The 27,512-nt window shown below is 44.1% G+C and overlaps 1 protein-coding gene across 1 annotated transcript in view; it reads left to right on the forward strand.

The window, feature by feature from the left end:
* NOP9 (NOP9 nucleolar protein) overlaps positions 1-27,201 on the forward strand; it is a 29,824-nt gene extending 2,623 nt beyond the window's left edge. The window contains exons 3-11 of the mRNA XM_085639341.1: positions 13,128-13,586; positions 14,673-14,780; positions 16,775-16,916; positions 19,327-19,519; positions 19,977-20,117; positions 20,876-20,995; positions 23,208-23,438; positions 23,548-23,653; positions 26,542-27,201. Coding sequence (XP_085495467.1) covers positions 13,128-13,586; positions 14,673-14,780; positions 16,775-16,916; positions 19,327-19,519; positions 19,977-20,117; positions 20,876-20,995; positions 23,208-23,438; positions 23,548-23,653; positions 26,542-26,699 — 1,658 coding nt within the window. The 3' untranslated portion in view covers positions 26,700-27,201. The remainder of the gene's footprint in view (positions 1-13,127; positions 13,587-14,672; positions 14,781-16,774; positions 16,917-19,326; positions 19,520-19,976; positions 20,118-20,875; positions 20,996-23,207; positions 23,439-23,547; positions 23,654-26,541) is intronic.
* The last annotated feature ends 311 nt before the right edge of the window (positions 27,202-27,512 follow it).

A 27,512-nucleotide genomic window follows, 5' to 3' on the forward strand; every position in this document is an offset into this window, starting at 1 on the left:
TTCCATCCATTGTAGGCTGAGACACTTTATGGTCCAGTGAGTTAAGTAACTCCTGTGTGGCGTCTCATGCCGAAAACTGCAGGTGGGAACTAGAGTCTCATAATGATGGGGAAAAAGAAAACAAGTTGGGTATTCCTGCTGGGTCAGCAGTAAACACTTGGTTCATCAGATGTGCTAGAGTTTGGTGGTTAGACCATGAATGCACATTCTTTTAAAGGGGTAGAGCCTTAAATTATAGCTGTACTGCAACAATCCCATTTTTGCATGAAAAATATGCAGTGTACTGAAAGCAGCACCCGCTGGTCAAGGGCATAGTTTGAAATTGCCTATTACTGGAGAGAAGGCTTCTCTTCGGGTTTGCAGCACAACTTAGGAAACCTTTACTTGTATACATAAATGATGGTTAAGGCAAACATTTTCAATATGTGCAGTGATTTTACACTCTTGAACTTAATTTTTTAATTTGAAAAATATTCATGTGCTTGATAAAACTTGCATTGAATTTACACTTTAGAGAATATTGACCCCAAGAACTGAACAGAGCAAAAATATTATGAGCGTGCAAGGTGGGCCTTAAGAGAAGCATTCTGTCTAGCCATTGCCAAGATTGAAAATGCAGCCCGCGTCTGTCCACCAAAGTGATGTTTGTTGGCATTTCATTATCAATGACTAGCCTTGCGTCACACGTTTGCGGTGTGATTGACCTCACATTAAATCACCATGCCCCTCAAACATTGTCATTGACACGTTTGTCAATCACATTGGGGGACTGCACAAGTCCTACTGTGTAGTGTGAGCCAGGAATGCAGATAGGCATGATCTAGGGGGAAGTGGGGAACTCGAACCAGAGGATGGCAAGTTGGAATAACTGTTGATATCAGGTATTTTTGTACCACTATGCCACGGTGTGATGATGACACACACAATATGTAATATAATGCTGGAGGTATTGGGCAAAATTGGAAATAGTACAGTGGAACTGTTCTTTGGGTTTGTTCTCAAGTTGGATAAATGCTTGTCATGCCATAATGGTGGTATTTAATGTGAACATTTTGGGTGTCCATTTCATGATGGTGCTAACACATGGTAGAAAGTTGGCCCTCACATAATGGTAATAATTTTCGGTGTAGTGTGGCATCCATTGTATGATGGTGCCCACCTCTAATTTACTGCTAGTCCCTGGCATAATAATTTTGAGGTCTTAACATATTAGGACTGTCTTCATGGCCTGACAGTGCCTTTCCATATATGTTTACCCTGGTTTAATGGTAATTCTTAGCACATAATGTATGAATTTAGAATGACATGGGGACAAATTGTGATGCAAGACAGAAAATATCCATATTTGATGGCAATTATGAATACTTGATGAAAATGACAAACTGAAGTTTGGGCACCAAACGGATCTACAATTATTGAAAAGCTGGTATTTCAGGATAAAAATACATTTTTGTTTTTAATTATATAGTTTTTGTTTTGGAAATGTAGTTTATTTTTTCAAAATCAAATAGTAGTATTACATAGTAAAACATGTTTATTTTCATAAACTGATTAGATTATGTTTATGGTAAAAAACAAAATAGCATTTGCAAATAGATATTCACACATAATGTTTGAGAGATAATCGTGGCTTCCATCTGAGAATCTAGCCTGAATATTTGGCTTATCGTGCACGCTGTCTGAATCTGTAAACCCGTAGGTAGCTAAATACCGGTCGGTAACGGCCGAAATTCGGTAAATATCCCGTTACCGACCGGTATTTAGCCAATTGAGATGTAGGAGTCCAAAAAGAAGAATTCAGTAATTATGAATCGGTAAATACCGATTCATCTTTACCGAATTCTAAATTTCCGATTCATATTTACCGGATTCATATTTACCGATTCGGTAAATATGAAATGGTAAAACGAGAAAGGAGATGTAGGTAAATTCGGTATTACCGAATTCCATGAAATTCGGTATTTAAGAGTCTGTAATTAACACTGAGTGAAAGCAGGCGGTAATCAGCCACAGTGCATATAAGCAATCCCAAAATGCAACAGCGTGAACACCATGGCGGCTCTTTATGTGATTGCAAGGCGCCTACGTCTACAGGCAGCAGGTCTGAGGATTTGGAGACGGGAGGAACGCATTTACAGACAGCGCATCACACTCTTTCAACAGACTGAGGCTGAGATACATGAAAGGTACAGGCTACACCCCCAAACCATCATGGACCTGATAAGGGACCTGCACCCACTCCTGGACCATCCAACAACAAGGGCGCATGCCATACCACCACATGTGCAGGTGCTCTGTAGCCTACATCTACTCGCATCTGGCAGTTACCAGGGGGTGATAGCTGCGGTAGGTGGGGTATCCGAGAGTTGCCTGTCCCGTTTCTTCAGGAAGTTCCTGGATGCCATGATGCAGAGAATGCAACACTACATTAGCTTCCCAAACACACAGGCTGAACTGCTGAAAACAAAGACAGACTTTTATCAGATGGCACAGTTCCCGCATGTCATAGGCTGTATTGATGGCACACACATTGCAATCTGCCCACCAGCAGCCACTGAGCACATCTACAGGAACAGAAAGTCCACCCACTCCATAAATGTGCAGGTAATCTGCGAGGCAGGCAACATAATCACTGATATCGTAGCTAAGTTTCCTGGGAGCACCCACGACTCCTACATCTTCCAGAACAGTGGGATCTACACACGCCTGGTTGCCGGAGAATTTGGAGAAGGATACCTGCTAGGTAAATCACTGTGACGCTCCCTAATACTTACCGCATATGAATGTGTATTGAGGTATGTAACTAATGGTACTCTCTTACTCACCTAGGCGATAGTGCATATGCCGTGCGGTCATTCATCCTCACTCCCTACCTACACCCATCAACCCTGAGTGAGAGACGATATAATGTGGCACACAAATCAACACGCAACGTGGTGGAGCGCACGTTTGGACTATTGAAAAGCAGGTTCCGCTGCCTCCACAAAAGCGGAGGCGCACGCCAGTACACACCCATCATCTGCTGCAAGAACATTGCCACTTGTGCAATGCTGCACAACCTTGCCACAAAGACAGGTACAGAGGTGGAAATAACAGATTTTGAGGACAACGATGATGAGTTTGCAGAGCCAGAGCCCAACGCAGCAGGAGTGGCAGCAGCAACAGATGGGAGAGTGAGACGGGCAGAGATCACATGCAACTACTTCTAAGTAAGTAAGGGGACACAGCCAGTAGTTGGATGCTATGACGTAGTTTTAATTATCCGGCACTATGCCACAAAACAACGGCAAAACTGGCCTAACAAATTGGTGACATCCCTAGTTGGAAGTCAAGGGCTCCTTCACCCAACTGTGTCCTGTAATTGTGTGCTGCATCAGCGTCTGCGCCCACGCACTACAGTGCGGGATGCCAGTGATTGAGTGTCCTCACTGGCTGTGGGACCAGTGGCAGCCCATGCCGTCTGATGCTCCTCCGTGTGTCTGTGACAGGGGGGATAATGCTGCTCCTACTGGTGGTGTCCTCGCAGTCCCCAGCATACACAGCACCAGTGGTGGCAGAGTGGCTTGTAAGCAGCACCTCAGGTGCACTGGTCACCCTCACCAGCCCCCTGGAAACATCATTGCTGCTGTGCGCAAGGCCCTCCTGCATTGCCACGGAGCGCCTGCAGAGCAGAGAAGTGGCAGTTGCTAGGCGGTTCACTGCCCTTGTGTGGTGATCAATTTTCTGCCTCTCCCTTCGCCGTGCTGCTCTGTCCTCATCGATTTTTGTGCACAGCAGCATGACTGACTGGGACATGTCCCGCATGCCCGCAGCCATCTCCCTCATGCCCTCAGCCATTGAGCTTATGCCCCTGTCAATGTTGCCCATTGTGTCATTGAGGCCCTTCATATGGCGCTTCACTGACTGGATTGCCTTGCCTTGTAGGCGCTTCACCTTCACCATGGTGGCCTCCAGCCCTAAGAATACACCATGGCTCTCACCCTGTGGAGGTGGACTGCGCACCAGAGCCCTGCGGCGGCGTCTGGCACCTGTGTGTGCTCCCTCAGAGGCAGAGGGCAAACCGGCATTGCTACCATCCAGTGGCACAGTGGATGTTTCCTCCCCCCTCGAGTCTTCTGATGAGGACTCTGACACATGCAGTCTGGCAACTGCACGCCTCCTAGACCTGACCAATGCAGGTGGTGTTGATGCGGGTGAGGCCAGCAGGAGTGGCGAGGCTGGATGTGGTGGCGAGGCTGGCTGTGGTGGCGTGGCTGGCTGTGGTGGTGATGCTGGCTGTGGTGCTGTTGTCTGCCCAGCACTCGTGGTGGCCTTCTCTGTGCTGTCCGTCCGGGGTGCCCTCTCTCCCTTCTCCTGAGCAGTCCTGCGCGAAGTATCGCCTGTGGACAGAAAATCAACATCAGCTCAGTGTACCTGCAGCCCTGCATTGCTAACATCATAATACATTTCTGCATCACTATCTCATTGTCCTCTGCCTGCTTATCGCTTATGTCTGTCACATGCCTTGTTGTTATGTGCGAATCTTGTCATGATAGGGGTTTCACAGACTACATCTCCCATAATGCATTGCTGGTATGCACAAACACCTGTACTGGAGTGGGATCCCCAATTGGGGATTTGGGATAGGGGAAGGGGGGGCACAATGCTGTACATGCGTCTTACCTTGTTTGGTAGCAGCTCTGGCAGAGCTGTCTGCATTCCCAATCCCAACGACACTTTCGGGCTCAATCGTGGACTCCACGAGCTCCTCAAGTTCAGTCAGGGCAGGTGCCCTGTTCCTTCCTCCTCCTGTCCGGCTGGCCTCTTTCTTCAGATCAGCCATCTTCCTCTTTGTGATGATACGGATGTCGTACCACCGCTTCTTCAGCACCTCAATGTCCCGGGGGGTCACTCCGATGGCATTTACCTGCGCCTGGATTTCAAGCCAGATCCTTCTCTTCTCTGATTCAGCCACTTGCAGGGACTGCTTTCCAAACAGCTTATTGTGCTGCTTCACCACCTCCTCCACAAGTACCTGCAGTTCCTTTGGACTGAATTTGAGTTTCCTCTTCCTTTCCCCTCCATCTCTCTCTGTGTCCTGGCTTGCCATTGTGTCAGATTTCCTGTGCAAGTTCAGGCACTGGCTCTGTTGCTCTCCTCTGCAGTCCCAGCCTCTCCAGAGTCTGCTGATTGTGTGCACCTGCCTGGGTGTGGCCACTTCCTGTTTGGGTGGGGTGTGGTTTGCACAGGATTGGCTGATTCCTCAATTGCTGTTCATTTGAATTACCGATTCGGTTAATTCCGAATCTGTATTTACCGAATCGGTAAATACCTAATCGGTATTTACCGAATCGGTAAATACCGGTTCGGAAATACCGGTTGGTATTGTAGAATCTGTAAACATTTACCGATTTTTACCGAATCGGTAAGAGTTACCGAAAAATTAGGTACATAGGAAATACCGATTTCTAAATACCGATTCGGTAAAATGCGGTATTTAGGAATCGGTATTTCTAGGTTACCTACATATGGCCCTTAATGTGAACACTAGCACTGCTTAATGCGCCTGTTAAATTTGCCAATATCAGAAGTGTATTTTTCCACCCAATCTCTTCCAAGGAGATTTTCTATCATTACAAATGACTGAGAAACAATGTTTTTGGAAGAGACTGAATGGAAAAAGTACTCGGAAACGAAATATAGAAGTTAGGAAAGATACTGTGAAAAAAATAATAGTGCTTGTGAACTGGCATTTTCTGAAGTGCATGTGACACAGTTTGCTTTCAGGGAAATTGTGCTGAGAGGTTTACTATTTTCTCAGCATTTTCTTTGGGTGGGTGAGTGCCTGATATCTATAGGGAGGGTCAGGCATGTTTGATATTAATAGTATATCTCCTCAATGTACCTTCGAAACCTACAGCCTTTTAGCAGGTTCGTGAGTAAATACTTTTGTAAAATACACTATTTGAAGGCATGTACCACAATTTGTTGAGGAAAAAGACCCTCATTTCTTGAAAAGCCTCACACCAGAAGGAATTGAGAATTGCTTTCTTCTCTTCCTTGGTGAAATAGGTGGAGGTGGTAGTCACTTTGGCTAAGGTTCATGAATCTTTGCTGACGTGATGTCTCTTGGGACGTGAGCTTGCTTCTTGCTGTCCCAGGCTTAGAATGCGTGATGCCAGTGCATGGTACAGAAAGCAAAATAACTTTTTTGAATGATGTAGCAAATATATATGTACCTGATTTCCATGTCTTATTAAGTTGGTACTAAAAAAACAGAGAAGGAAAAATTCTATTATCTGATGTACATACTGTTCATGAACATGGCTGCTACAAAGAGATATGACCTGTGTGTTCCATCATATAAGAAGATGGAAGAAAAGTAGTAGCACCCTTCTACATATAACTATATTATCAACAAAACACTGTAAAGTATTCATGGTAACGATACAGGAGTTGAGCATGAGCCGATCCCCTCCACGCTCCATAGAACACTATTCAAAAGAAATGTATATAAAATAGCTGTGTCTTGGCATTTGGGGGCAGCGCCACAACCATTAGCGTGACTTGGGGATCTATCAAATTGGGACAAAGTAGAAAATCATCTATAACTATACAACAAAACAAGATTGGTGATACAAGTATTATGGCACTGGACGAAATTCTGATGGTATTGAACTGGAAAAATTACAATAGAAATCCTCATTTAAAGGCGCCCGACTATGTCGGATTCCTCATAAATGAGCATTTCTTTAATCACCCGCCATACTTCCCTGTGCTGGCATCCAACCTTCCCGCTCCAAAAAAACACTTGTAAAAGGCAAAAGACACAAAAGGTGGCTCTAGCACCTAGGAGAGAACATAGGTTCACCTAAGATTATCATTAAGCACAGCCGTCAGTAATGGACTTGTCAATCTCCCATGTAACAAAGATAGAGAACTTCAGTCTCCAAAATTCATCTCCCCTAACCAGCACTGAACAACAGTCCCCGCCCGACCATGTGAAGCCACCGCTGCCTATAGTGCTGAACGGGGCTGGGCGGACCCTTGGGCTACCTCATGGCCACGAAATTGGATAGAGATGTCAACTCGAGCTCCTCTGCCAATGTCGTGCCAATGGAGCTTCTCAGTGACAAGAGTTTATCATTGAAGGGGTGAACCGATCCGAAGTCTCGTCAGAGTTGCAGCAGCTGACGGGAACAGGGAGAGGGCGAGAGCAGCATGTTGTGCGAAGTCTGGCTCTGCAAAGGTTCTTGGATACTGGAGAGTGGGGAACCCTTATGCATACCTTCGTCTGTTCCAGACAGGCCTCCTGACAAGTCTGCATGCAATTGATAGTGCTACAGCTGCTGGAGGGTGGGAGAGGGGAGTAATAATCCACAATGAGGCTTTGCTACTGGGGTCGGGTGCCTATCGGCAATTGATATTTACTATAATGTTTACGCCGCATCGCCCATGCCCAAATGAAACAAGCAAATTTGCAGAGGGAATTGCAAAGTTCCTGACTAGAGAGAAGCCTGTATAAAGCCATCTTGAAACCGCGACCATGACCACGGAGTCAACCAGTCCTTTTAACCAAAGAGTACCTGTCGGCCTGTGTCTCAGAACTGAAATCAAACCTTGAAAAAGCAGTGGTGGAAGCCTTAAAACCAGATCTGGGGAAATTACTATCTGAGGTAAAATCGGACATTCAAGCCATAACTAATAAAGTGGAAGCTGCTGAAAAGCAATTAGATATAAACTGAGCCAATTGTGCACACTTGGAAGCTAAATCAAGGTGCTACAGGGCACTTAAAGGATCTTGAGAACATATCCAGGAGAGAGAAGATTTGCATCCATAATCTGAAGAAGGGTGTTTTCAAACTTGGGGAAAGCATCTTCGCATCTATTTTGCAAGATCCCCGACCACTAGCATACAAATAGTCAGAGTACACAGAGTGGGAAGGTGCCTCCTAGAAATTAACGTAATAACAAACTGCAGGAGGTTACCTATAAACCCTGTAGAGACCAGGGTATTTAATGTATTACATACAACAGTGTCTCAAAAGAGTTTTGTGTAGTAAATCATTTACAAAGGAGCACAATAAATTGCCATGAACAAGGGAAGGGGAGCAGTGAGGCAAGAGACCAGGAGACGTATGATTGAGAAAAAACTTTTCACATTTGGTGATACGGTCAAATGAAACAATAATAATTGCATTGTGTTACATTAAATGTCATGTAACCTGTACTATACTGTGCACAAGTGCTCGTGAGAAGGTGAACGGCGCTAGCGACACATGAAGGGGTTTATACAGCGGGAAGAAGGGCGCAAAAAAACAAGTGGTATATACAGTGTACTCTTAATGATGTCCATAAATTTGATACATTAAAAGCAGATTAATTCTTCTGGGCAACGCGAGGAAGGCGCCGTAAATTACGCTGTAAAAGTTGACGGTGTTTCGGCCTTTATAGAGTATTAGGCCATCATCGGGTCCAGGTTACAGTTTTAGGTTACAGCCTAAAAGTTGCCTGCTTCCAGACCAGAAGGAATAAAGGCCAGAGCTCAGGTATCCGTTCTGAATTTGCATCGGGAGTATGAATAAATCCGGTAAGATGAATCCAGGGAAACGGGAATGGGAAGCGTCACCGGCGTGAGTCTGGCGGAGAGTGCCAGCAAAGGGGGGGGGGGGCTGCTCAGGCACTGTAAGAAGGTAATGCGTTGTAAGAAACTGGCTTTATATATACTGCACCAAAGTGAGGTACAGTGTGTAAAGAGTCCAAGAGTCTCCAGAGGTTTGGCAGAGGTTAAAGTTAGATAGAACCTTACTTTCTAAAGTGGTAGCTTGGTCGAGCAGTAAGGCAGTATCAGAGGACAGTGTAAAGCATTTGATGTACACACTCAGTCAGCAAATGGTCTCACCCACTCAAGAACTGAACTCTAGGCCAATTGTTTTGTATAAAAAAATATACTGTTTTATTTCTAGAACCAAGCAAGCCTGGTACAGGTAAGCATATAAATACTTTGCAGTAGTAATTGACTTGTTTGAACACAGTTCAGAATTGCAGTATAACTGGTACTGGTTTTGCTTACAGGTTTAAGAAAGCAGTTTGCAACACATTGCAGGTATGGTACATTCAATTGAATGGGCTTTTTTTAAGTAAAATGCAGTTAATTACTTTCCAGATTACTTTTCTAACCACGGGACTGGATCCTAGATTCAACTCTGGGACATTTCCTGAAAACAGGTGAGCAAATGCGTTTTGGTTAAAGGTATGATTTTTAAGGAATATTATTGTATTTCAAAAGTTGACACTTAGAAACTTTTTCACATAGACTCACCAATGTTCTCCTATGGGAGGAAATTCATTTAGCAGGTAAGTTGTGTTATCTTTACTTTTTCTTACTCAGTGCTGGATCCTGGATTCAGCACTGGGACATTTCCTGAAAACCGTTGAGAAAATGCGTTTTGGTTAATCGGCTGATTTTTTTAAAGGAAAATTTGCAGTTTTCAAAAGTCGACACTTAGAAACTTTTTGAGAGAAAAAGTGTCAATGTTATCCTATGAGGAAAAATGAGTTATTAGTTTCAAGGTAAGTAATCGGTCTTTTGAGTTAGGGTTCTGGGGTTAGACTCAGGGGTCTCCCAGGGTCAGTGATGCACTGTTGTTGCACCTTCAGCGGCACTTGGGCGGCCGGGCGCAGAGTGTTGAAGCCCAATGTTATCCTATGGGGGATAGGGGGACTCTGGTTGGTGGCTGCTGGCAAGCAGGCCACAAGATTGTGGGAGCAAAGCTCCTAGGGTTAGGCTCAGGGCACGTTGGGGACCAAGTTAGCACCAAAGGGACACCCTCAGCGGTGCTAGGGCAGCCGGGTGCAGTTTTGAGGTCGGGTACCCTGTTGAATTCAATGGAGATTCTACGGGAGGCTCGGGGACTAAGATCTTCCAGGAGTGACCACCACTTCGAGGGGTAAGTTGGGATGTAGAGGGATGGTCAGGCACCACTGGGTTGGGCACACAAGGCCGTGGGGCGTCGGGTGCAGGGATGCCTTTAGACGTCGGGGTTTCTTACCCGCTCTGGTCGCGGTAAGGGGGGTCTCCTGGATTGAGGCTGCAGGCGTCGTCTGGAGGCTTGGGGCAGGTCAGGGGTCGCCGGACCTCGGGTCCGGATCGCCGGGTGGTGTTTGTTCACTTAAACACAGGCCGGGCTCGGCGGGTGCAGAGTGTGCTGGATTTGCACTTTCTGGCTGGCACCAGAAGCTGCAGTTCAAACGCGTCCGGTGTTCACGGGAGAACCAGCTTGGAGAGTGAATGCAGGCAGGTCCTCTGGAGTTTTTGAGGTTGCTGGCCGCGCCAGGATTTTGCAGGAGCAGGTTCAAGGGTAGACAGGCCTGTAGGGCTGGGGCCAAGTCAGTGGGCGTCGTCCTCCTTGTCAGCTCTGCACGGCTTCTCGTCCTTCTTCTTCTTCTTTTCCTATGGTTGCTGGATCTGAGGAAGGAAGGTTCAGGGTGCCCCTGAACACTAAATTTAGGGGCGTTACAGGTAGGTAAAGGGCAGGGACCAATGGGTCCCTTCCCTGAGGTGGGTACACTCCCTATTCTGCCACTGTCCAGTGGGAGGGGGGCAGGAGCCTGTCCCTTGTTGGCTTGGTCCCCCCATCCTCAAGATGGCGGGGACTCGAAGTTGTGCTTCACCTCGCCTCCCCCACCTTAAGGGTGGAGTTGGCAGAGGTGGGCATACCTCTCTTCCTCACCTTGTTTTTCCCGCCGGGTCTCCCGCTCAAAGTGGGGGGTCGAACCTGTGGGGACCAGTTGCTGAGTACAGCAAGTGGTCTGGAGAAGCTCACAAAGGCGGCATGCCTTTGAAGCTTCTTCGTGAACCCTGCCCATTCTGGGGGAGGAGGCTTGTCACCTCGTCCCAGGATGTGCATTGTTTCAGGCCCCCGAGAGCAGCAAGCTCTCGACCCAGGGGTCCAGAAACCGGTTTGGTGGTGGCAGCCTGCGCAGCCACTTATGTCACTGGAAGTTGGTAGAGTTTCAGGGGGCATCTCTAAGATGCCCTCTGTCGTGCATTTTACATTAAATCCCACACTGGTATCAGTGTGGGTTTAATGTGCTGAGAAGTTTGATACCAAACTTCCCAGTCTTCAGTGCAGCCATTATGGTGCGGTGTAGTTCGTAATAAAAACCTCCCAGCACCATATACTCTTAATGGCAACACTGCACTTACAGGGCCCAGGAATGGACCAGGGCACTGCAGGGGTACAGGGCTCATGCACCTGTACCCTCACCACTGGCATAGGGCACCCAGCTAGAGGGGTGACTGATGTATGCCAGGGCAGTGGCTTGTGGGCATGGGACACAGGGATGTGTGCCATGTCGTCTCTTTGTTTTGTTCTACACCCAGACGCTCAGCCTGCAAAGGCAGTGTGTGTGTGCCAGGGTACAGGGCCTCTAAGGGTGTCACAATTGGTGCTGCAGCCCTTAGGAGCCTTCTGTGATCACAGTGCCCTGGGTACATGGGGTACCATTTACCAGAGCTGTCAATTGGGTTTTGTTTTGGGGGAAGAACACAGGCCCTGGGGTCCTGATTGGCAGGGCCCCAGAGCACATCAAGTCAAAGAGTATCCGTAGTCTGGCAACAATAAAAAAGGGGGGGGGGGTTACTGCAACTGAAACCCACGTTCTCACATGCATCCATTAGTAGAAGGAGATCGCATTGGGCGCAGGGTTCAATCTGCTGCGGTATCTCCAGGGAGGAAGAGACAGGACGCAATTCCGGCATGTTATGGATATATATATGGGGCGATGTGGTCCCTGTGAATGGATGAGACATTGGGCTGTTGGGGCTCATTGGATATGTAGTTTAAAGTTTTTAAGTGTTTTATCGGCTGCTCTGTTTTTATTCTTTTCCTTTCTTTGGGGTTTGATAATATGGACTAAGCGTTCTCAAATCAAACCTGTCATGCATGTGCCTGTTTCTTCACTCAAATTGGTTGACACTGTTTTTGCTATTTACTATTTATAAAAACAGATTTAAGAAAAAAATAATAAGAATCGTTGTATTTGTGAACTGGTTTATATTCCACCTGCAGATGAGCGATTTCTTGATAAATGTGTCTAAATCCTAGCACTCCCACCTTCCCAAGCATAGTTTGGAGGGGAGGAGTAGTGATACCTGCCATTTCTATAGCTCCTCTACAAGAACAAAGTTTCTTTTTGGGGTGTAGCACCCCAGTAATTTGGGGGTAGCATGATATTCCTTAGTGTTTACTTTACAGTCCTGTTCCTGTGTCTCATTATGTGTGTCTTCCTAACCGTGGGATGCTGGGCTGCCTATCTGAGAGGATACATCTCTTATGCCAGTGTGAATGTGTCTCTCTTTCCTATCTGCTTTAGTGATTGAGTAGTTCATATACTATAGGCCCATGGTTGACTGTAATGGTTCCTTTGCCCCGCATTCTGCACCACATACACCCAATGAACGACGGAACTGTTGGGTTCCTGGATGAGCTTTGAATAGCTGGTGTTTCCCAAAGGTCACTTAAGCTGTAGCCCAGCCGTTTACAGACAGTCTCACTTACACCAGCCCCAGCAGTTTCACTGTCCTGCCTGGAAATCCCACTTTTTAAATTCTGTTCCAGTCTCCTTTGTGATATTTACACAATAATGATTAGATGCAGAAGTCAAGTACAAGTTTATTTAGACTATTGGTCCCCAAACGTTTTAAAACCAGATCAATAAAACATCAATAAAATCACAATTCATTTTTTATCCTCATAAAACTTCATAAAGTGCGCTCAGCATACCTTTTGACATTTTGTGTCCCATTTGCCACCCAGAACTATAGATAAGCAAATCAATTCAGAATGCTATTGAGGGATTCTTTAACTTTTTGAATATACTTGCAGGAGTTCAAAACTATAATGAAGACATTGGTTTGAAGGTGGATAAAAAGCCAGCACAGATTGGTGTTTTTCAGTGGGTCCTTTGGTCAGATGTAGGGGTTAGGTCTTAAGACTCACAATAGGCCTACCATGACACTTTGCAGTTAATAATGTATAATATTTAAACTGCTTACCAGTAAAGCCCTATTTTTGTCTTTATGATGTGATTTCTCTCCGTTCTAATGCATTTGTTTAATTTCCCTCCCCTCCCCCTGTCTCCAGTGCTGTTTGTGAATAATGTGTTTGAAGAGGTGAAAGAGAATGAGCTCCCTCTAGCCACGGATATCACCGGCAGCCTGGTGCTGCAGAAGCTTCTGGTCTTGGCCCAAAGGCGCCAGCTGCTGCGCTTCCTGTCCGCCCTCAGCAGGGACTTCTATTCGGTCTGCTGCCACCGCAGCGGGGCCCACATCATGCAGACCACCCTGCTGCAGTTCCCACGGCTGCAAGAGCAGAGCCCACCATCTGAGGATGAAGAGGAGGAGGAGGAGGAAGAAGAGGAGACTTCTGAAACTCTGGAGACCCTGATACTGAAGCTATCTGCTGATGTGAAGGGAAAGTTTCTGGATTACAACCAGAACACACACGGCAGCTTTGTGGTGCGGACTCTGTTTCAGGTCCTGGGGGGTACCATTCTGAACCAGGAAGGTGCGAAGAAAGGACACCCTGGGCATACAACCTCAAGTAAGCAGATGTCTCAGTAGCGCCAAAACGCTAGACGTGCACTTAGTGTTATTATTATGTTTTTGATGTTCTATATAGAGCGAACAAGGTCCAAAGGCCTCGGAGCACTTTATAATAGAGAATGCAAAGAAAATATAAAGGATACATTAAGTTGCATTGCTTAAAGGGAACTATAGTAAACATTTCAATGAGAGCCTGGACTGCAGGAGCTAAATCAGAAGAATTCCTTTCTAAATTATATCCTATTTAAAAGAGACTTTGGATAGTTCAGTACCCAAAAATCAAGAGAAAATGGTAAGTCTATCTCACAGTAATGGAGACCAAAGGTAGGGGGCATATTTATTTACTGTGATAAGTGGAGGAAAGGAGAGGGTAGGAAGTGTCATTTTAAAGAATAAAAATCCTCCCTTGCCAAATTGATATTCTACTCCTAATTGGCTTGTAAAGGTTGGCTCTTGCAACAGAAGTTCGCATGCCTGGAACATGGAGATACAAGACTTTGCATTTTATTCTTACTCCACTCAAAGCCAAGGTGATGTTCTATGGGTAGTTTCATTTATATGTTCTTGGGTCAAACATAAGCTTCCTCAGTTGTTCAGTATCTTGCACACTCTGTCATTTCCAACTTTCTCTATTGGACATATTGTCTCCCTATATGTCTTGCTGGCTTCTCTGCCAAACAGCCTCGAACCCACTGTTTCTCTAGTTGCGTCTACTGTGCACTAACTGGCTCACTTTTTTTATATGTTCCAAACATTCTGTTTCAATGTCTCCAACACTCATAATTCACACACTTTATCAGTCTCGCTCATTGCATCTGCTTGCTTCAATCCTTTTCACCAAGTCCTTCTTGCGCTTTCACATACTTTGTCGTTTAATGTCTTGGTTGCACATAATTGTCCTCACTCTAAATCTTATTTTGTATTTCTTCAATCACATGGTCTTCTATACTTTTTCATGGTTTCACTTGTGTATTTTCTTTCTGCATTGATTGCCCTTTCTCACGCTCTCAAAGTCTTTTGCAAACCAAATTCCTTGCACTGTTTCTGTTGCCGCCCTCTTACGCATTATTCTACTTTCCCCTAGAGAAGAAGCTCAACACAGGTGGCACGCAAGCCGCTGACTTCGAGGTTCCTGAGGGCTTCCTTGAGGAACTGCAGGAATTGAGCAGTTGCTTCAAAGAGAACATTGCAGGTGAGAGGCAAAGCCTTCCCTCTGGAGGGTTCCAGATCTTTAGAACTTGATATGTCAGGTGAGGACGTTTAAAAGATTTCAGATATGTAGTAAATGTCATAAGTTGGAAAAAGCCTGTCCACTGGAAAATTCCAGGTATTTAGCACATTTCAGGCAAGGAGTGGGGATTTTACTGTTATTCCATGTCTGTAGGACACTGCATGTGACCTCACAGCTAGAACGCTCATTATCCTTCTCATGTTGTGTGTGTGTGTGTGTGTGTGTGTGTCGGGGTGGGAGATGTAGGGGAGGACTAGTAACATGGCACCAAGACTACAACATTTTTACGCACTGACACATTTGGCGTACACGTCAATTCTTTCTTTAGTAGCATTTGAGATCTTCACGGCATCGCACGCGAGAATTGTAGTATTTTCCTAGATTATTGTGTATCCCTTGCACATTTGCAGGTGAGTGGTTTCAAATAATGGTGCAGTGCAGAACCAGAAGATCCCTCCCTCCACCCCCAACAAAACATTCCTCTACTGACAACCCAATTTCTGACAACAGGGTGCCAGCAATCGGAACTGCCTCATCACCCTCCTCTTTTATTTCAGGCCTTCCAGTAGTTAATGAACTAGACCTCCACCAAATTCCCCTCACTTGCTTTCTAGACACAGTCAGCGTTCAGAAACTACTCCCTTCAAGGTAAAACACATGAAGAACATACCCCAAGGATAGCATTCATGCATAATTCCTTTAACTTACTTATCCAGCCAACAGAAGAAAGAAAGAAGCCTGGCCTCCCAATTGTCTGTATGCCCACCCCTTCCAAACACTGTGGCTACAGTAAGAGCGCATGCTCGCAACATTCACTCTTATACCTTTCGATCCAGTAGAAACAATGCCCTTCACAGCCAGCTCTTTAACAGACTTGAAGTTACATAGATCATTGGTGAACCTGCATGTCACAGGTTGTCCATCTTTGGATGGCAGGCATATGTAGAATGTTAACTACGGGTAACCAGTCTGTACCAATAGAGATTTCGCAAACACAGCGTCTCAGTTAAGGAAGGATGCAAAGGCAGCAAGGTTGTGAAGAGGTTGGTTTAAAACAATTACTGAATTATACCAATGAAGGAGAAAGTATGAGGTGCACAGGGAGATTTTTCCATAATCTCAGTCCAAATGAAGTTTGCCATGTGCATTTTTTGTCAGTCTCAGCCCGTTTCTTCTACGCTTTCCTTTGTTAGGCGGGCAACAGTTGTTTTCCGCATGCACCTTCTACCATGATGCATAACGCCCCCATTTTGGATGTTGGCTCCATTTGTCTGAACTGCGCATGAACATGTCAATATGTCAGTCTAGAAAAAGGAAAAGTGTGCTCTTTCCCTGATGGCGAAACTTGATTTTGAATTCCATCCTGCTCCCAAAATCTTTGTTTGGCTAAAGGGCCCTTTTTTTGTTGGTCAGTTGAGCTCAGGATGAATGCTTTGCATTAACAAACGAGCTTCATCTTCATATCTGCTGAATTTTTCTGTTATTGTCTATGCGCTATTGTTACGTGTTAATCACAGAAGCGAAGTACAATTGTCATCTTCTTTTCCCCAACTTTAGATTTATATACTTGTGAATCTATTCTGCATGCTTCTGTTTCATCAGATACCTGCCAGTAGACTAAGCTGAAACCAGAGTCCATTCCCATCACCAAGTGTTATTTGGGCAGCATTTGTGTCTGTAGGCAGTTTAATTGCGGAGCACGCATTTTACTATATAGCGCCGGACCAATGCACTATCTTTGTGATGCTCTGAAAACATTTTGCACTAGTACTGATCACTAGCTTTTGACGCACTGATTTTGCAATGTGCTCTCAAGTCACTGACGTCCATGGTTCCTACGCCCAAAAATTCATTTCCACTCCACTTTATCTTTTTGCCTTAACCACCTTTTGTGTTGTCCTTTGTAAACACCAGCTTGTAATCTCTTAATGGATTTTTGATTTTTTTTGTTTTAGTCTTCATAACAGGAAAAATTGCCAGCCTGGGGCTTCAAGTGGCCTTGCAGGTTCTTCACCGGAAGTTGCCTGCAGTTTGCTGCACGCTGTGTGATGATGTGATCAGCTACCTGGCATCCCGAAACCCGTCTGCAGAATACAGGTATTACTTTATTTAAATCAGAGGTTTTTGTAGAGCAGGTGAGGTCCCCGGAGCATGAGAGAACTTTTTAGGGGGGAGGGGACAGTGCGCAAACGAATCTGTATCACTCTGCCCTGCTCTTGCATGAATGTTTGCAGCATGTGGTACATGAAGTGGGGCAGCAATGAACGTGGATCACGTTTCAGCGTTGGCTGATGATTGACCTGTACGCACCAGGACAATGAAGGGCAGACCAAGGTGGAAAATAGTATGTTTGGGAGAAAGGGGGCTGTATTTTGTGAGCTAGTTTCAGAGGGTTTTATGTTTTGAATGTGCCGGATTTAAAATATTTATTGTTGCATTTGATCTTTATTTGGGGGTGCCGAAAGTTACAAATGTTTTCCTTCGGTGGCGATCCTCTGGGACTCTGGCAATAGTCATAGGATCTGGTCTTAGTAACTACAGCCTGGACATGAGCCCCAGTGGGCTAGGAAAGGCGATACTGACTAATCTGCCTTGGTCCACACAATCATCCTGGCTTGAACCAATGTAAACAACTGAGACTGGATGCACTTTGAAGGGATAAAGCTGGAGCGTCTGCTCACTCCCGTTTCGAGATGTCTGGAACGTCTGCTCACTCCCGTTTCAAGATGTCTGGCCTCCATTGTTGCAAGTGCTCTGTTTGTGCAAGGATAGTTAAAGTTTAACCATTTTCCAAATCTCACTGACCTGACCCAAAGCATGACCTGTAAATTAGACTGTCTTGGTAGACTCTGACAGGGGACAAACTTAGAACAAAAACCCAGCTCGGTCCACTCAAAACCTGGACTGTCTTTTATACAAAATTGTAAAAACCCACAATTCTATTAAAACAAAGAACCAGTTTATTTGATTTATTAAACGAGTTCATGTACAATCGGACATACTCATTTTTATACAACTGAAAGAAGTTTATCAAAACCAGTGTGGTAAATATTTCATTACCGGTACTATTTTTTATGCGGTAAAGTCTATTAAGAATAACTCAGTAAATATAAGAGGCAGAATCCGTGGTATTAGAGGTTTTAAAAGGCTTTATTCCTATACAAAGGAATACAATTCGAATTGTAGGCTTTCTATTCCATCACCACGAAAGTTCAGGAAGGAAGGGCATACATTATTGACAGACAGTTTTATAGAAAATACATTACAGTGAAACAGATGCAAGAGGCGTAACAGCTGATAGTACAGATAAAAGGTGCATACGTAACTAATAGAGGCGGATGTATGGGCGTAATTTAATAAACGTCATCATACATGATGTCACAAGTGGGTGGATCCATAAGAGAATCCAGCAATGTCAGCAGAAATATTTGGCAGAGATGCGCGCGCAGCCGCATGACGTGTGATTGACGTGCAACTAGAGGGTGAAGGGGACTTGACATTTAGCTCTACATGTGGAGACAGAAGTCTGGGGGTCGTGTCAACCTAATCCCAAATCATATCTAATATCCTATGTTTAAAGAACTGTGTTATCCAAAAGGAGAGGTCTCTAGGATAGAATCTATTCTATACTGACTGTTAGTGCGTGTACAAGCGTCTAAGTGTCTACACTAGATGCGAGGGGGTAGGAATATTCCATGGTAACGGGGCTATGAATTACTTGCATGAGGACAGCGAGGCCTGGCCCTTTGCACGGTAGCTGGAGGAATGTTTACCTAAACTACTAGACAGGAATGCATCGGATGAGGAGCGGAGTAGATAATCTTGAAGGTGAAATACAGTTTTTGGCAGGCGACAGGCTGGATCAGGCACCGTTAGCCGCGCAGGGAGTAGGACAAAGTTCATGGATACAGATGCAGGCTCAGACTGGAGCTTTCAGAAGCAGAAGGCAGGAAAAGGCTTGATGACAGAATCCGGGGCCTACTCGCCTGAATCTGTAAAATGTGGAAAGTGAACCACATAAAGTCGGTGGCCTTTCATACTTAGGAATGGAATATCTGACCCATTCATGGCGGATCGGAAAGAGGACATGTTGACGGTGGACGCACATGTATTTGCGTCTTCAAAACTGGAACTGGAGGGAACGTACATGTACTTATAGCATGCACATGGAGCCGTTGGGGTCTACGATAGGGGACATAACTGATCACAAAATTCATATTTCCTCACCAGCACGGGTGGTTTATAGCCTTTACTGACGGTGCTTTATTTGGCAGCTCACCCACTCGCACATGTGTACATACTGTACTTGTATATGCTTGGAGTGCCACAGCTGAATTCAGGCCTTCGCACCTGAGTGGTCAAAATGGAGGTGTGTGTATTAAAATCAGTTTTTAGTCCTTGGCGGTCCCCGCCTTTTTGAGGGTGATGCAAAGATGTTGGCTGATCCATGTGTGCATGAGTACCTTCAAAGACGCAACCAATGACTCGCTTTCACACTCCCCTCCAGCCCCCTGTCCATATACCTGAAGGACCAAACCACCAGCCGCCTTCTGGAGAAGATTATTGAGGTCTCGGGAAAGAAGCAACTAAAGAAACTGTTCCGGTCTCAGTTCCAGGGGCAGCTGCTAGCTCTGTCTGCCCACTCTATTGCCAACTACACCATCCAGAGGCTCATCGCAGCCGTGCCTACCAAGAAACTGGTGAGCGCGCAATGTACAGGGTCCACCGGGGAGGTTCTGTATTGAGATCAACTACTCGTAGCCTGATACAGCTGCACTGTAAATGCCCATTTAGTATATAGCTTTTAATAGGTGTGTTAATATTAAATGGTGATGATTTACAGACTTGCTATGGTTCCCACTCAAGTTAAGCGTGAATGTTGATATTCTTTGATTACTTTATCTTTTGATCATACCTCTAGAACACAGATCCCTCATAGGGTCACATATGCATTGATAAATTGCACCTCCATCTAAAGGCCACAGCTGCTTTTCAGTGCATGAGTCGCTGGCTGTGTTAATGCTTGTTTTCCTATTTAAAGGCTTTACATTTTTATCTAGTTGTGATGGCAGTTTGACAATGGTCCTTTGGACACTGACCCTGGATTTTTAGTATCTCAATTTGATGGCTTCCCTCATCTTAATGTGTTTCTTCCAGTTTGGCAAAATATTTGACGAATTATCTCCTGGAGTCGAGGATGTTATGGCCAAAGGGCACATGGGAGTAGTCACTGCACTTGTAACAGCCTGCAGAAAACATGAGTGCCGCCAGCCAGAGATGGTGGCCCGTCTCATGGAGGTATGTATGTGGAAATAATATGCCCCTGTTTAGTGGCTTTGCAGTGTTGTGGAATAGTCTTTGTGCTCGGAAAATGGGAATATCCTACCTTGTGTGCCTTCTCCCTTCTACTCATTGCTTCTTTTGTGACTATAAGGGCAGCCATGTGATCACAGATTCCACTGTTTCCCAGCCTTGCAAGTGAAGCTTGCACGTATGCCCTGCATGATGTGCCTTTTTGTATTTGTGTGGGATTGAAGCTTGCACCACTGCAACATGTACTGCATCTACTCTGTGGGTGTGAAAAGCTGGCATTAGTGCCTGTGCTGCAAGTCTTCTGTGGGGATTAGAGAAACTTGTATTACTGTATCTGGTCTTGTATGATTGAACCAGCGCTGCAGCCTGTGGCGTGCATGTTTTTCTTTTTTTATTTGCCATTGGTTTTGATGTGTGAAAGACTTTACTGGTACTACTTAAATTGTACCATTTGTGTTTGAAAGGAGCTGCATTGCTTTTAACTAGACCTCTTAAGTGCAGGGGTAATATTTAGAGTTGCTACTTCTCCTTGCAATGTATTGTTTTCTCAGTGCAAGTCAGTACTTGAAGAGCTGCATCTTTAGTTTTTTACTTGTGGTCACATGGGCTGGTTTGTGTGTACATCTGTGCTTTATGGCTTATCAGGATTGCTTTTACAGTACTTGGGTCATCGCTGAATATTTTGCCCTTCAAGTGTGTCCCGCTCATTGACACTGTTCCTCTTCATTGTAATCACCTGTCAGGCTTTTCACTGCTTGGAGCCCGCCTCCCGCCAGGTTGCCTGTGCGCCACTCTTACTGTCACTGCTGGCGTATGAAGTATATTACGGCCTCAAGGACGAGGACACCAGGTCGGAGCATCAGGTGAGAAGTGTCTCCTTTTCCTTCCCACCCCTTTTAGGAACCCTTTTAATTTTCTTGTTTGTCTCATATTTATGGTGAGGATTGCAGTGTTTGCGTGCTCAGAAATGCCTCTGATTCCCGTCCACACACGAAAAAAGGTCCCCACAGTTGAGCTTCAAATGTTGCTCCTGATTGGATTCATTTTGTTTGTTGCCCAACTTAATCCTGCAAGTCAACTTGGACATTGAATAGTGGTTTCAGAATAAAAAACAAAAATGCTAATCCTGAGATAAATGGCGAAGATGAGCTACATGCCAAGTTGCCACCTTTGTATGTGATATATTTGTAAGGAGCTGATTTAACGCTAAAATGGATATTGCTATCAAGATCTGACAGTACTGGGAAATCTTTTTCCTTCAATAAGCTATACAATGTTTCGCCAACAGGAGTCGTGGAGCTGAGTTGCGCGTGAGTGGAAGTTGAAAAGGGGTTGCTGCACAGTTTCCACTTTATGCTCAAGACTGTTTACAAAAATATCTCCAATCAGCTTAATATTTAAACAGTCCGTCATCAGAAATAATTGCTAAATGGGTTAATTTTAATCTGTACTTCCAAAACAATCCATTCATGTGAATCGGTGATATCATGATAAAAGAGAATAATCAATTGGAATGGAGAGATCTGTTGGGATCTTCAAAATCAACCAGATCTAGTCAGGTGGTTATACGATGCTTTTAATTCAATTCAATTCAATAGCCTGCGTCACATAAAGATCTCAAATATCCATTCACCAAATTTTAGGTTGTTATATTGATTTCACGTAGCAATCTCTACAGGTCCAAACATCAGCTATATTAATTTTGGGGAACACAAATCAAGCAAGAACAAATGCATCTATTTTCTGTAAAGCTTTTAACTTCACCATAGCAAACTGAGTACAAGATCTACAACTACATTGAAGAAATCACAAATTAGAACATCCACTATTAGAATAAGTGAAAATTAGACTTGACCTGTATTTATCCTATATTCAAGACAATTTTATTAAGACATTTATTTTTTCTTCTAAAATGTTCAAGCGTATGTCAAAATTAATTTTGTTGCAACCATTTATACATTTTTCTACAGTGCTTCAGTCTCGCGGTTACACAATCTCCACAGTATAAGAATCACCTCTGCACCCTTTTTAAATAATCATCTATATGTAATTGAGAAATGTATATAGAAATATTAATTGCACAGAGCCTGGTCGTCCGGATATGATTAATTGCTTAAGTCAAGAATGACTCTAGAGCTGGGTTAATAATCAATCGGGGGTTTATAAAGCGCGCTACTCACCCAAGAGGGTCTCAAGGCACTGGTTGGGGGAGGGGAGGATGCAGCTCCGGATCAGTCAAAGAGCCAGGTCTTGAGGTTCTTCCTGAAGGTGTGCAGAGAAGGGGAGCGTCTGATGTTGAATGGGAGCTCGTTCCAGGTCTTTGATGTGAGGTAAAGACCTGTATTAGGTTAATATTGTTCATGGATGGAGAATTATAATAGTATTTGTGAACACTGATTTGGACATTGAATTTGCTGCAGAAATTCTAAGAGGTATTGTGTCCCTTTGGGTATCTGAAATAAACACAAAAGTCATTGGCGTATATTGTGCACCAATTATTTTTACTGGTCATAGAATTTGTATAATGTACGTAATTAATTGATTCATGCAATTCTCTCAGTAACTATTTTAAGTAGGTGAGATCAATCAATTAATGGGCTAGATGAGTGAAGATAATCATAGAGTTAAGTCACGTAGACCTTATTCGTGCAGGTCGGCTGACTTGGCTAATGAGAAAACGTAGTCAGTCGATGCGTTACCATAAGTTAAGCTGGTCCAATAGTCCTCTTAATGAAAGAGATAATATAAATTGGACCAAGACCTCATTAAAACTTAATCCTCCCTTCCTTTTTATGTAGCTTCATGAAACTGCGATACTCCATTTATGGTAGTCGCCTTAAGCTAGTCGTTTATTTCTGTTAAGCCTCGTGGATATCCTAATATGATGACTTAGTTCATGGGTTAGGAAGTGAAACCTGTCATTTAGCTAAATTAATGAGATTTCATTTACACTGTGTAGATAGCTTGTGAATGGGAGCTCGTTTAAGATGGTCACAGAGCTCTTGGATAAATAAGGGGGATTTTTTGAGGTGGTCGGAGAGTTTGAATAACCAAGATCCTTTGCTTGTTTTCTAGGCAGACGATGAAAGATGCCTTGGTGAAGTGAACTTTCATGGTTCCCTTCTGCTGCAGCAGCTCCTGCACTTCAAAGACCCCTCTCCAATCTTTCTCAGCCTCGCTGCACTGACTGAGAAGGATTTGGTCACACTGGCCTGTAGCCAAGCAGGCAGCCATGTCTTTGATGCCTTGCTCAGTACGGAATCCATCCCGGACAAGAAAAAGAAGAAAGTTCACAGGAAGTTGACGGTCAGTCTCGCCCCTGAAGACAACTTTTATTTTTAATAGGTCCTTGATCACTTAGACATGGAGTTTGGTTGTATATTATCCTTGATTTGTTAAATATTTCTTTCTACAGGGACATTATGTGGAATTGGCGTGCAACAAATATGGCAGTCGTGTTCTGGACAGAATCTGGAATGCTGCTACTCTGGGGGTGAAACAGGAAATGGCCCAGGAACTCGGTATGTGTAATGGATCTGCTTTCCTTAGCCAGCATTCTCTGCTCATATCTCTTTCTTTGTAAATTTTTCCTCCTATGCTACTCGCTCACTGTGGTGTTACTTTTGGATCTTAAACTTGTGATTCAGAAGCAGATTAAGAGCCCACCTGTGTCAGAAAGGTTAAAAAATATAATTCAACTCCATGGCTGTACAAAAAAAAATTGATTATTCCAGTGCACTCTACAAGAATTACAACATTTTCAGACAGGCAGCACTCCAAACACTCACTTACTGAACAAAGGAAGGAATGGAAGAATGATCGTAGGCAGTCCTCACGGGGTCTCAGAAAACACTTGCGGACCCTCATTCAAATGTCATCGTAAATTAAAGAGGTAATATCCTGCAAGGCTCAACGCATTAAATATGCACAATAACCAAATGTAATGTTATGTACCTCTCCATCATTAGATTTCATGAATTCTGAATAGATCTGTGTAAATGTGGGATCCTGGAACACTACCAAGGAAAAACATGTTTTTTTTCTTCTGATTCGGTGATGCATTTCCTGAGCCAGCGAGAGTGGAATGTTAAGAAAGAAGGCAAATAAGCAGCACAGCTTCAGAAGAAAATATTTTCAAATGTGCCTTCCAGCAATGAATCTAATCTTCTCAATTAAGTTGGCCTTTAATGGCTTTAATTGGCTATGCAACAGAAACATTTCTTTCCATTGACTTTTCGTTAACTTTTTCATCACGGATGTAATCGTACTGTGCGATTTCTCTACCTCTGCCTTCTGGACAGTCACTCTCAACAGAAATGCCCAGAATACTAGAACATATCCCAAAGAACATTAAATTATAAGCCTCAGAGACCATGGAAACATTCCAGAGTCAAAAGAAACTTTATCATGTGGTTCTCTGTGTGACAAAAGCTTCCACCTCAGTGCTGTCAGGAACAGTTTCTGATCTCCGCTTGGAATTATAATTCTCAGAAAAGGTGAAACAAATGGAAATGTTGTCTTTGCCATCATTCCTCTTCAGTGTTGCTACGTTGTGTGTCAAACCCGTGCTGTAGGAGAACCTGAAACCATAACAAGAATCGCTTAAAGCATTGGATATCAAAGAGAAGGCAATCCTTTGCATCTAGAAATTGACATTGAGGTATAGGAAGACAAGTATGCTTGTAATGTTGAAACCACCAAGGGATATACTTGGCTTCAATGTCGGGGTGACTGTCCCACTCTCTGCTGTGCGCTGTAGAAAAGACACATCTGTGGCTGACTTCTCTCTGGAAAAATGGTCTTCAACACAACCGCCCCCCCCCCCCCCCCCCCCGTATAAAAAAAACTCAAACGGGAATACCCGTTAGAAGAGACCTCTCTTTGACTCCTTTAAGGGAAATGCCACGAGGAAGATAAAACAATACTTTGCATCATGACCTAAATCAGAGCCTCCAAGAAGACAAAAGAATCATGAGAGAAGAGATATTGAACCGTAATAGTCATGAGACCAGTATTCTACCATCTCTCCTACAATCTTGTCTTACTTAGCAGATATTTTGGTATTTCTGAAGGTTTTGGTGACGAAGCCTTTCAAGGTGAACATCCATTTTAAGAAACCACAAACAAGATTATAGGGCAGTCCCTTTTTTCGGGGGCAGGGGGAATCTTTTTATTAAGTTTGCAACAAGTAAAACAACCATCGACAGCCTCTGTTGCCATCAACATTGCCAGAATAGAAGTGTCCCATATCAATAATAATCGGTCCATTGTTCCCTCTCGAGCCTAATCCATCCACACCCACCCTTCAAGCTCACACTCGTTCTCCGTTCTGCCTGTGGTCAAGAATTTATGTTCCTACCCATGTATCGTTGCTAGGAGCTTCACTCCCCTTCCCGTTTTTTCAGACGTCCCGTTCATTCAATCACCTGTTTCTCTGCCAACATATACCAATTCATGTTCTCTGCCCAGGTTTATATATCTGGTGCCTCACGGACCCCACCCACCCCCTCGACTCTTGGCTATGTTTCGCTTAGCCACCGCAAGTCCCACCATTATTAGTAGATCATAGGACATTCTTGAAAAACTGAAGTAGTGTCAACCTGGCTGGTGATGTTGTGGAACAGTTAATCCTATTTGCAAATCATTTGCATGCTTGCTCAAGAAGAATAAATATTCTGGGAGTAGTCAATGAAAAATGCTTGTTTGAAATGGATCTTTAGTGCACGGAAAATGTTGCAGACTTTTGTGCCTTTGATTATTACCATTGTGTGAGAAACAAAAAGCCATATGTTAAATGCTGGAATTGTTGGAATCAATCTTAGCCACTAATAATTACTTCAGCCGCATCCCAGTGCATCTTTTTCTTTTTTTTGTCCACCTTGCCACCCCCGACAAGAACCAGCCATATGTAAATCAGCCTTCGTCGTCTTCCGCTAGGAACAGTCCACCTCAATTCACAAAGACAGGTCAGGTTGGGAACACAAGCAAGCTTAGGCTTTTCTCAGCCTAATTAGCACTGGTCAGAGAGGTATAGCTTGAATCCCTTGGCACAGTGAGTGTTTTAAACATTCATGGACAGGATGGTTCTGGAGTAGGCTGAAAACAGAGAAATGACATAATCAGAATATGTTGGGTAGATTAACCTGTTAATGGTTCAATGATTAAATGATGTAATTGAAAGTATTGAAATAGTTACTTAAAAATTTAATTTTACATTCTGAGATTATCTCTCACCCTTTCAGCCACAATTACATTTTGATTATTAGCCCAGAGGAAATACATTTAATTTGTAAATGGGCGCTTTCCCATTTGTCTCGCTGACTTTTAATAATTTTTCCAAACTTGTGTTAACTATTTTAGTTTATGAGTTCCCTTGTGTTCTAAACTAAAATGTGATGTCTTGTTTCAGCTGCCAAAGAGCGAGAGCTGTTAAGAGACCCCTTCGGGTATCACATCGTCAGAAACTTTGCACTCACCCACTTTCTGAAACGCAGGAGAGACTGGGATGAGCACCAAGTGGCTGAGAACAAGCGGCGGAAAATGTTTGCTGACATCTTAGAAGACTAAATAGAGCATCTCCAGGTGCCTGTGGCAGGTCCAGCTCAGGCCAGTAACTGTTTAAGCCCTTGCCTGACTGGATCAGGTGTAGGTGCCTCCGGAGACCCTTCCAGTTTTGTCAAAGTACCCTTACACCGCTGTGGAGCTCGTACTATGGTCCTGAACTCAATTGGTGGGATCAGTATCCCAGAGGAACTTGAGATAACGTGAAGTGTGTTTGCTTAAAAGCCGTAACATCGCTTTGGTTCTTGAGACCCTGGATTGGCAGTAGGTTGCATGTAGGCTCACTGGGAGATAAGTAAGATGAACTCTTGTTTCTCAAAGAGACCCGGAAGTCGTCTGCACACAGTGTTTGGAACAAGAGTTCTGTGGTTTTACTGAAGTGGAGGTTGAGTCTTTGCCCAGAGCACCTCATCCCCTTAGACTGTAAAACACTTGTATAAATGTATCGTCTTGTGCATACTTGGTTGCAGCACATTGCATTGTTTTATAAAAGATTTCTTAACCATCACTTCTTTGATTAATGTGTTTATTGATTCTGGCAGGCTGAAGACCTCCATTTGTCTCACAGTCCCAGATTTTGAGAGTTTATACCGCTTTATAGAGCCTATCAATGCTTTTTACCGTTTGCACAGTTCTCCCGTCAAACTGAATTATATCGTTCAGTAGAACATTAATAATAGGCAATGATACTCCACTCAGCAGCTATTATTTTAGCTCAGTTCTCTCATATAGGACTTTGAGTTTTTAACCTGTGTGCACCCTTAACCTACTGAGATATCCTACAGGCTTGGCCCATCTTATCTTTTCAACGTCAAAGTA

This window comes from Triturus cristatus, chromosome 12 (genome assembly GCF_964204655.1).
Source record: "Triturus cristatus chromosome 12, aTriCri1.1, whole genome shotgun sequence".
Taxonomy (NCBI): domain Eukaryota; kingdom Metazoa; phylum Chordata; class Amphibia; order Caudata; family Salamandridae; genus Triturus; species Triturus cristatus.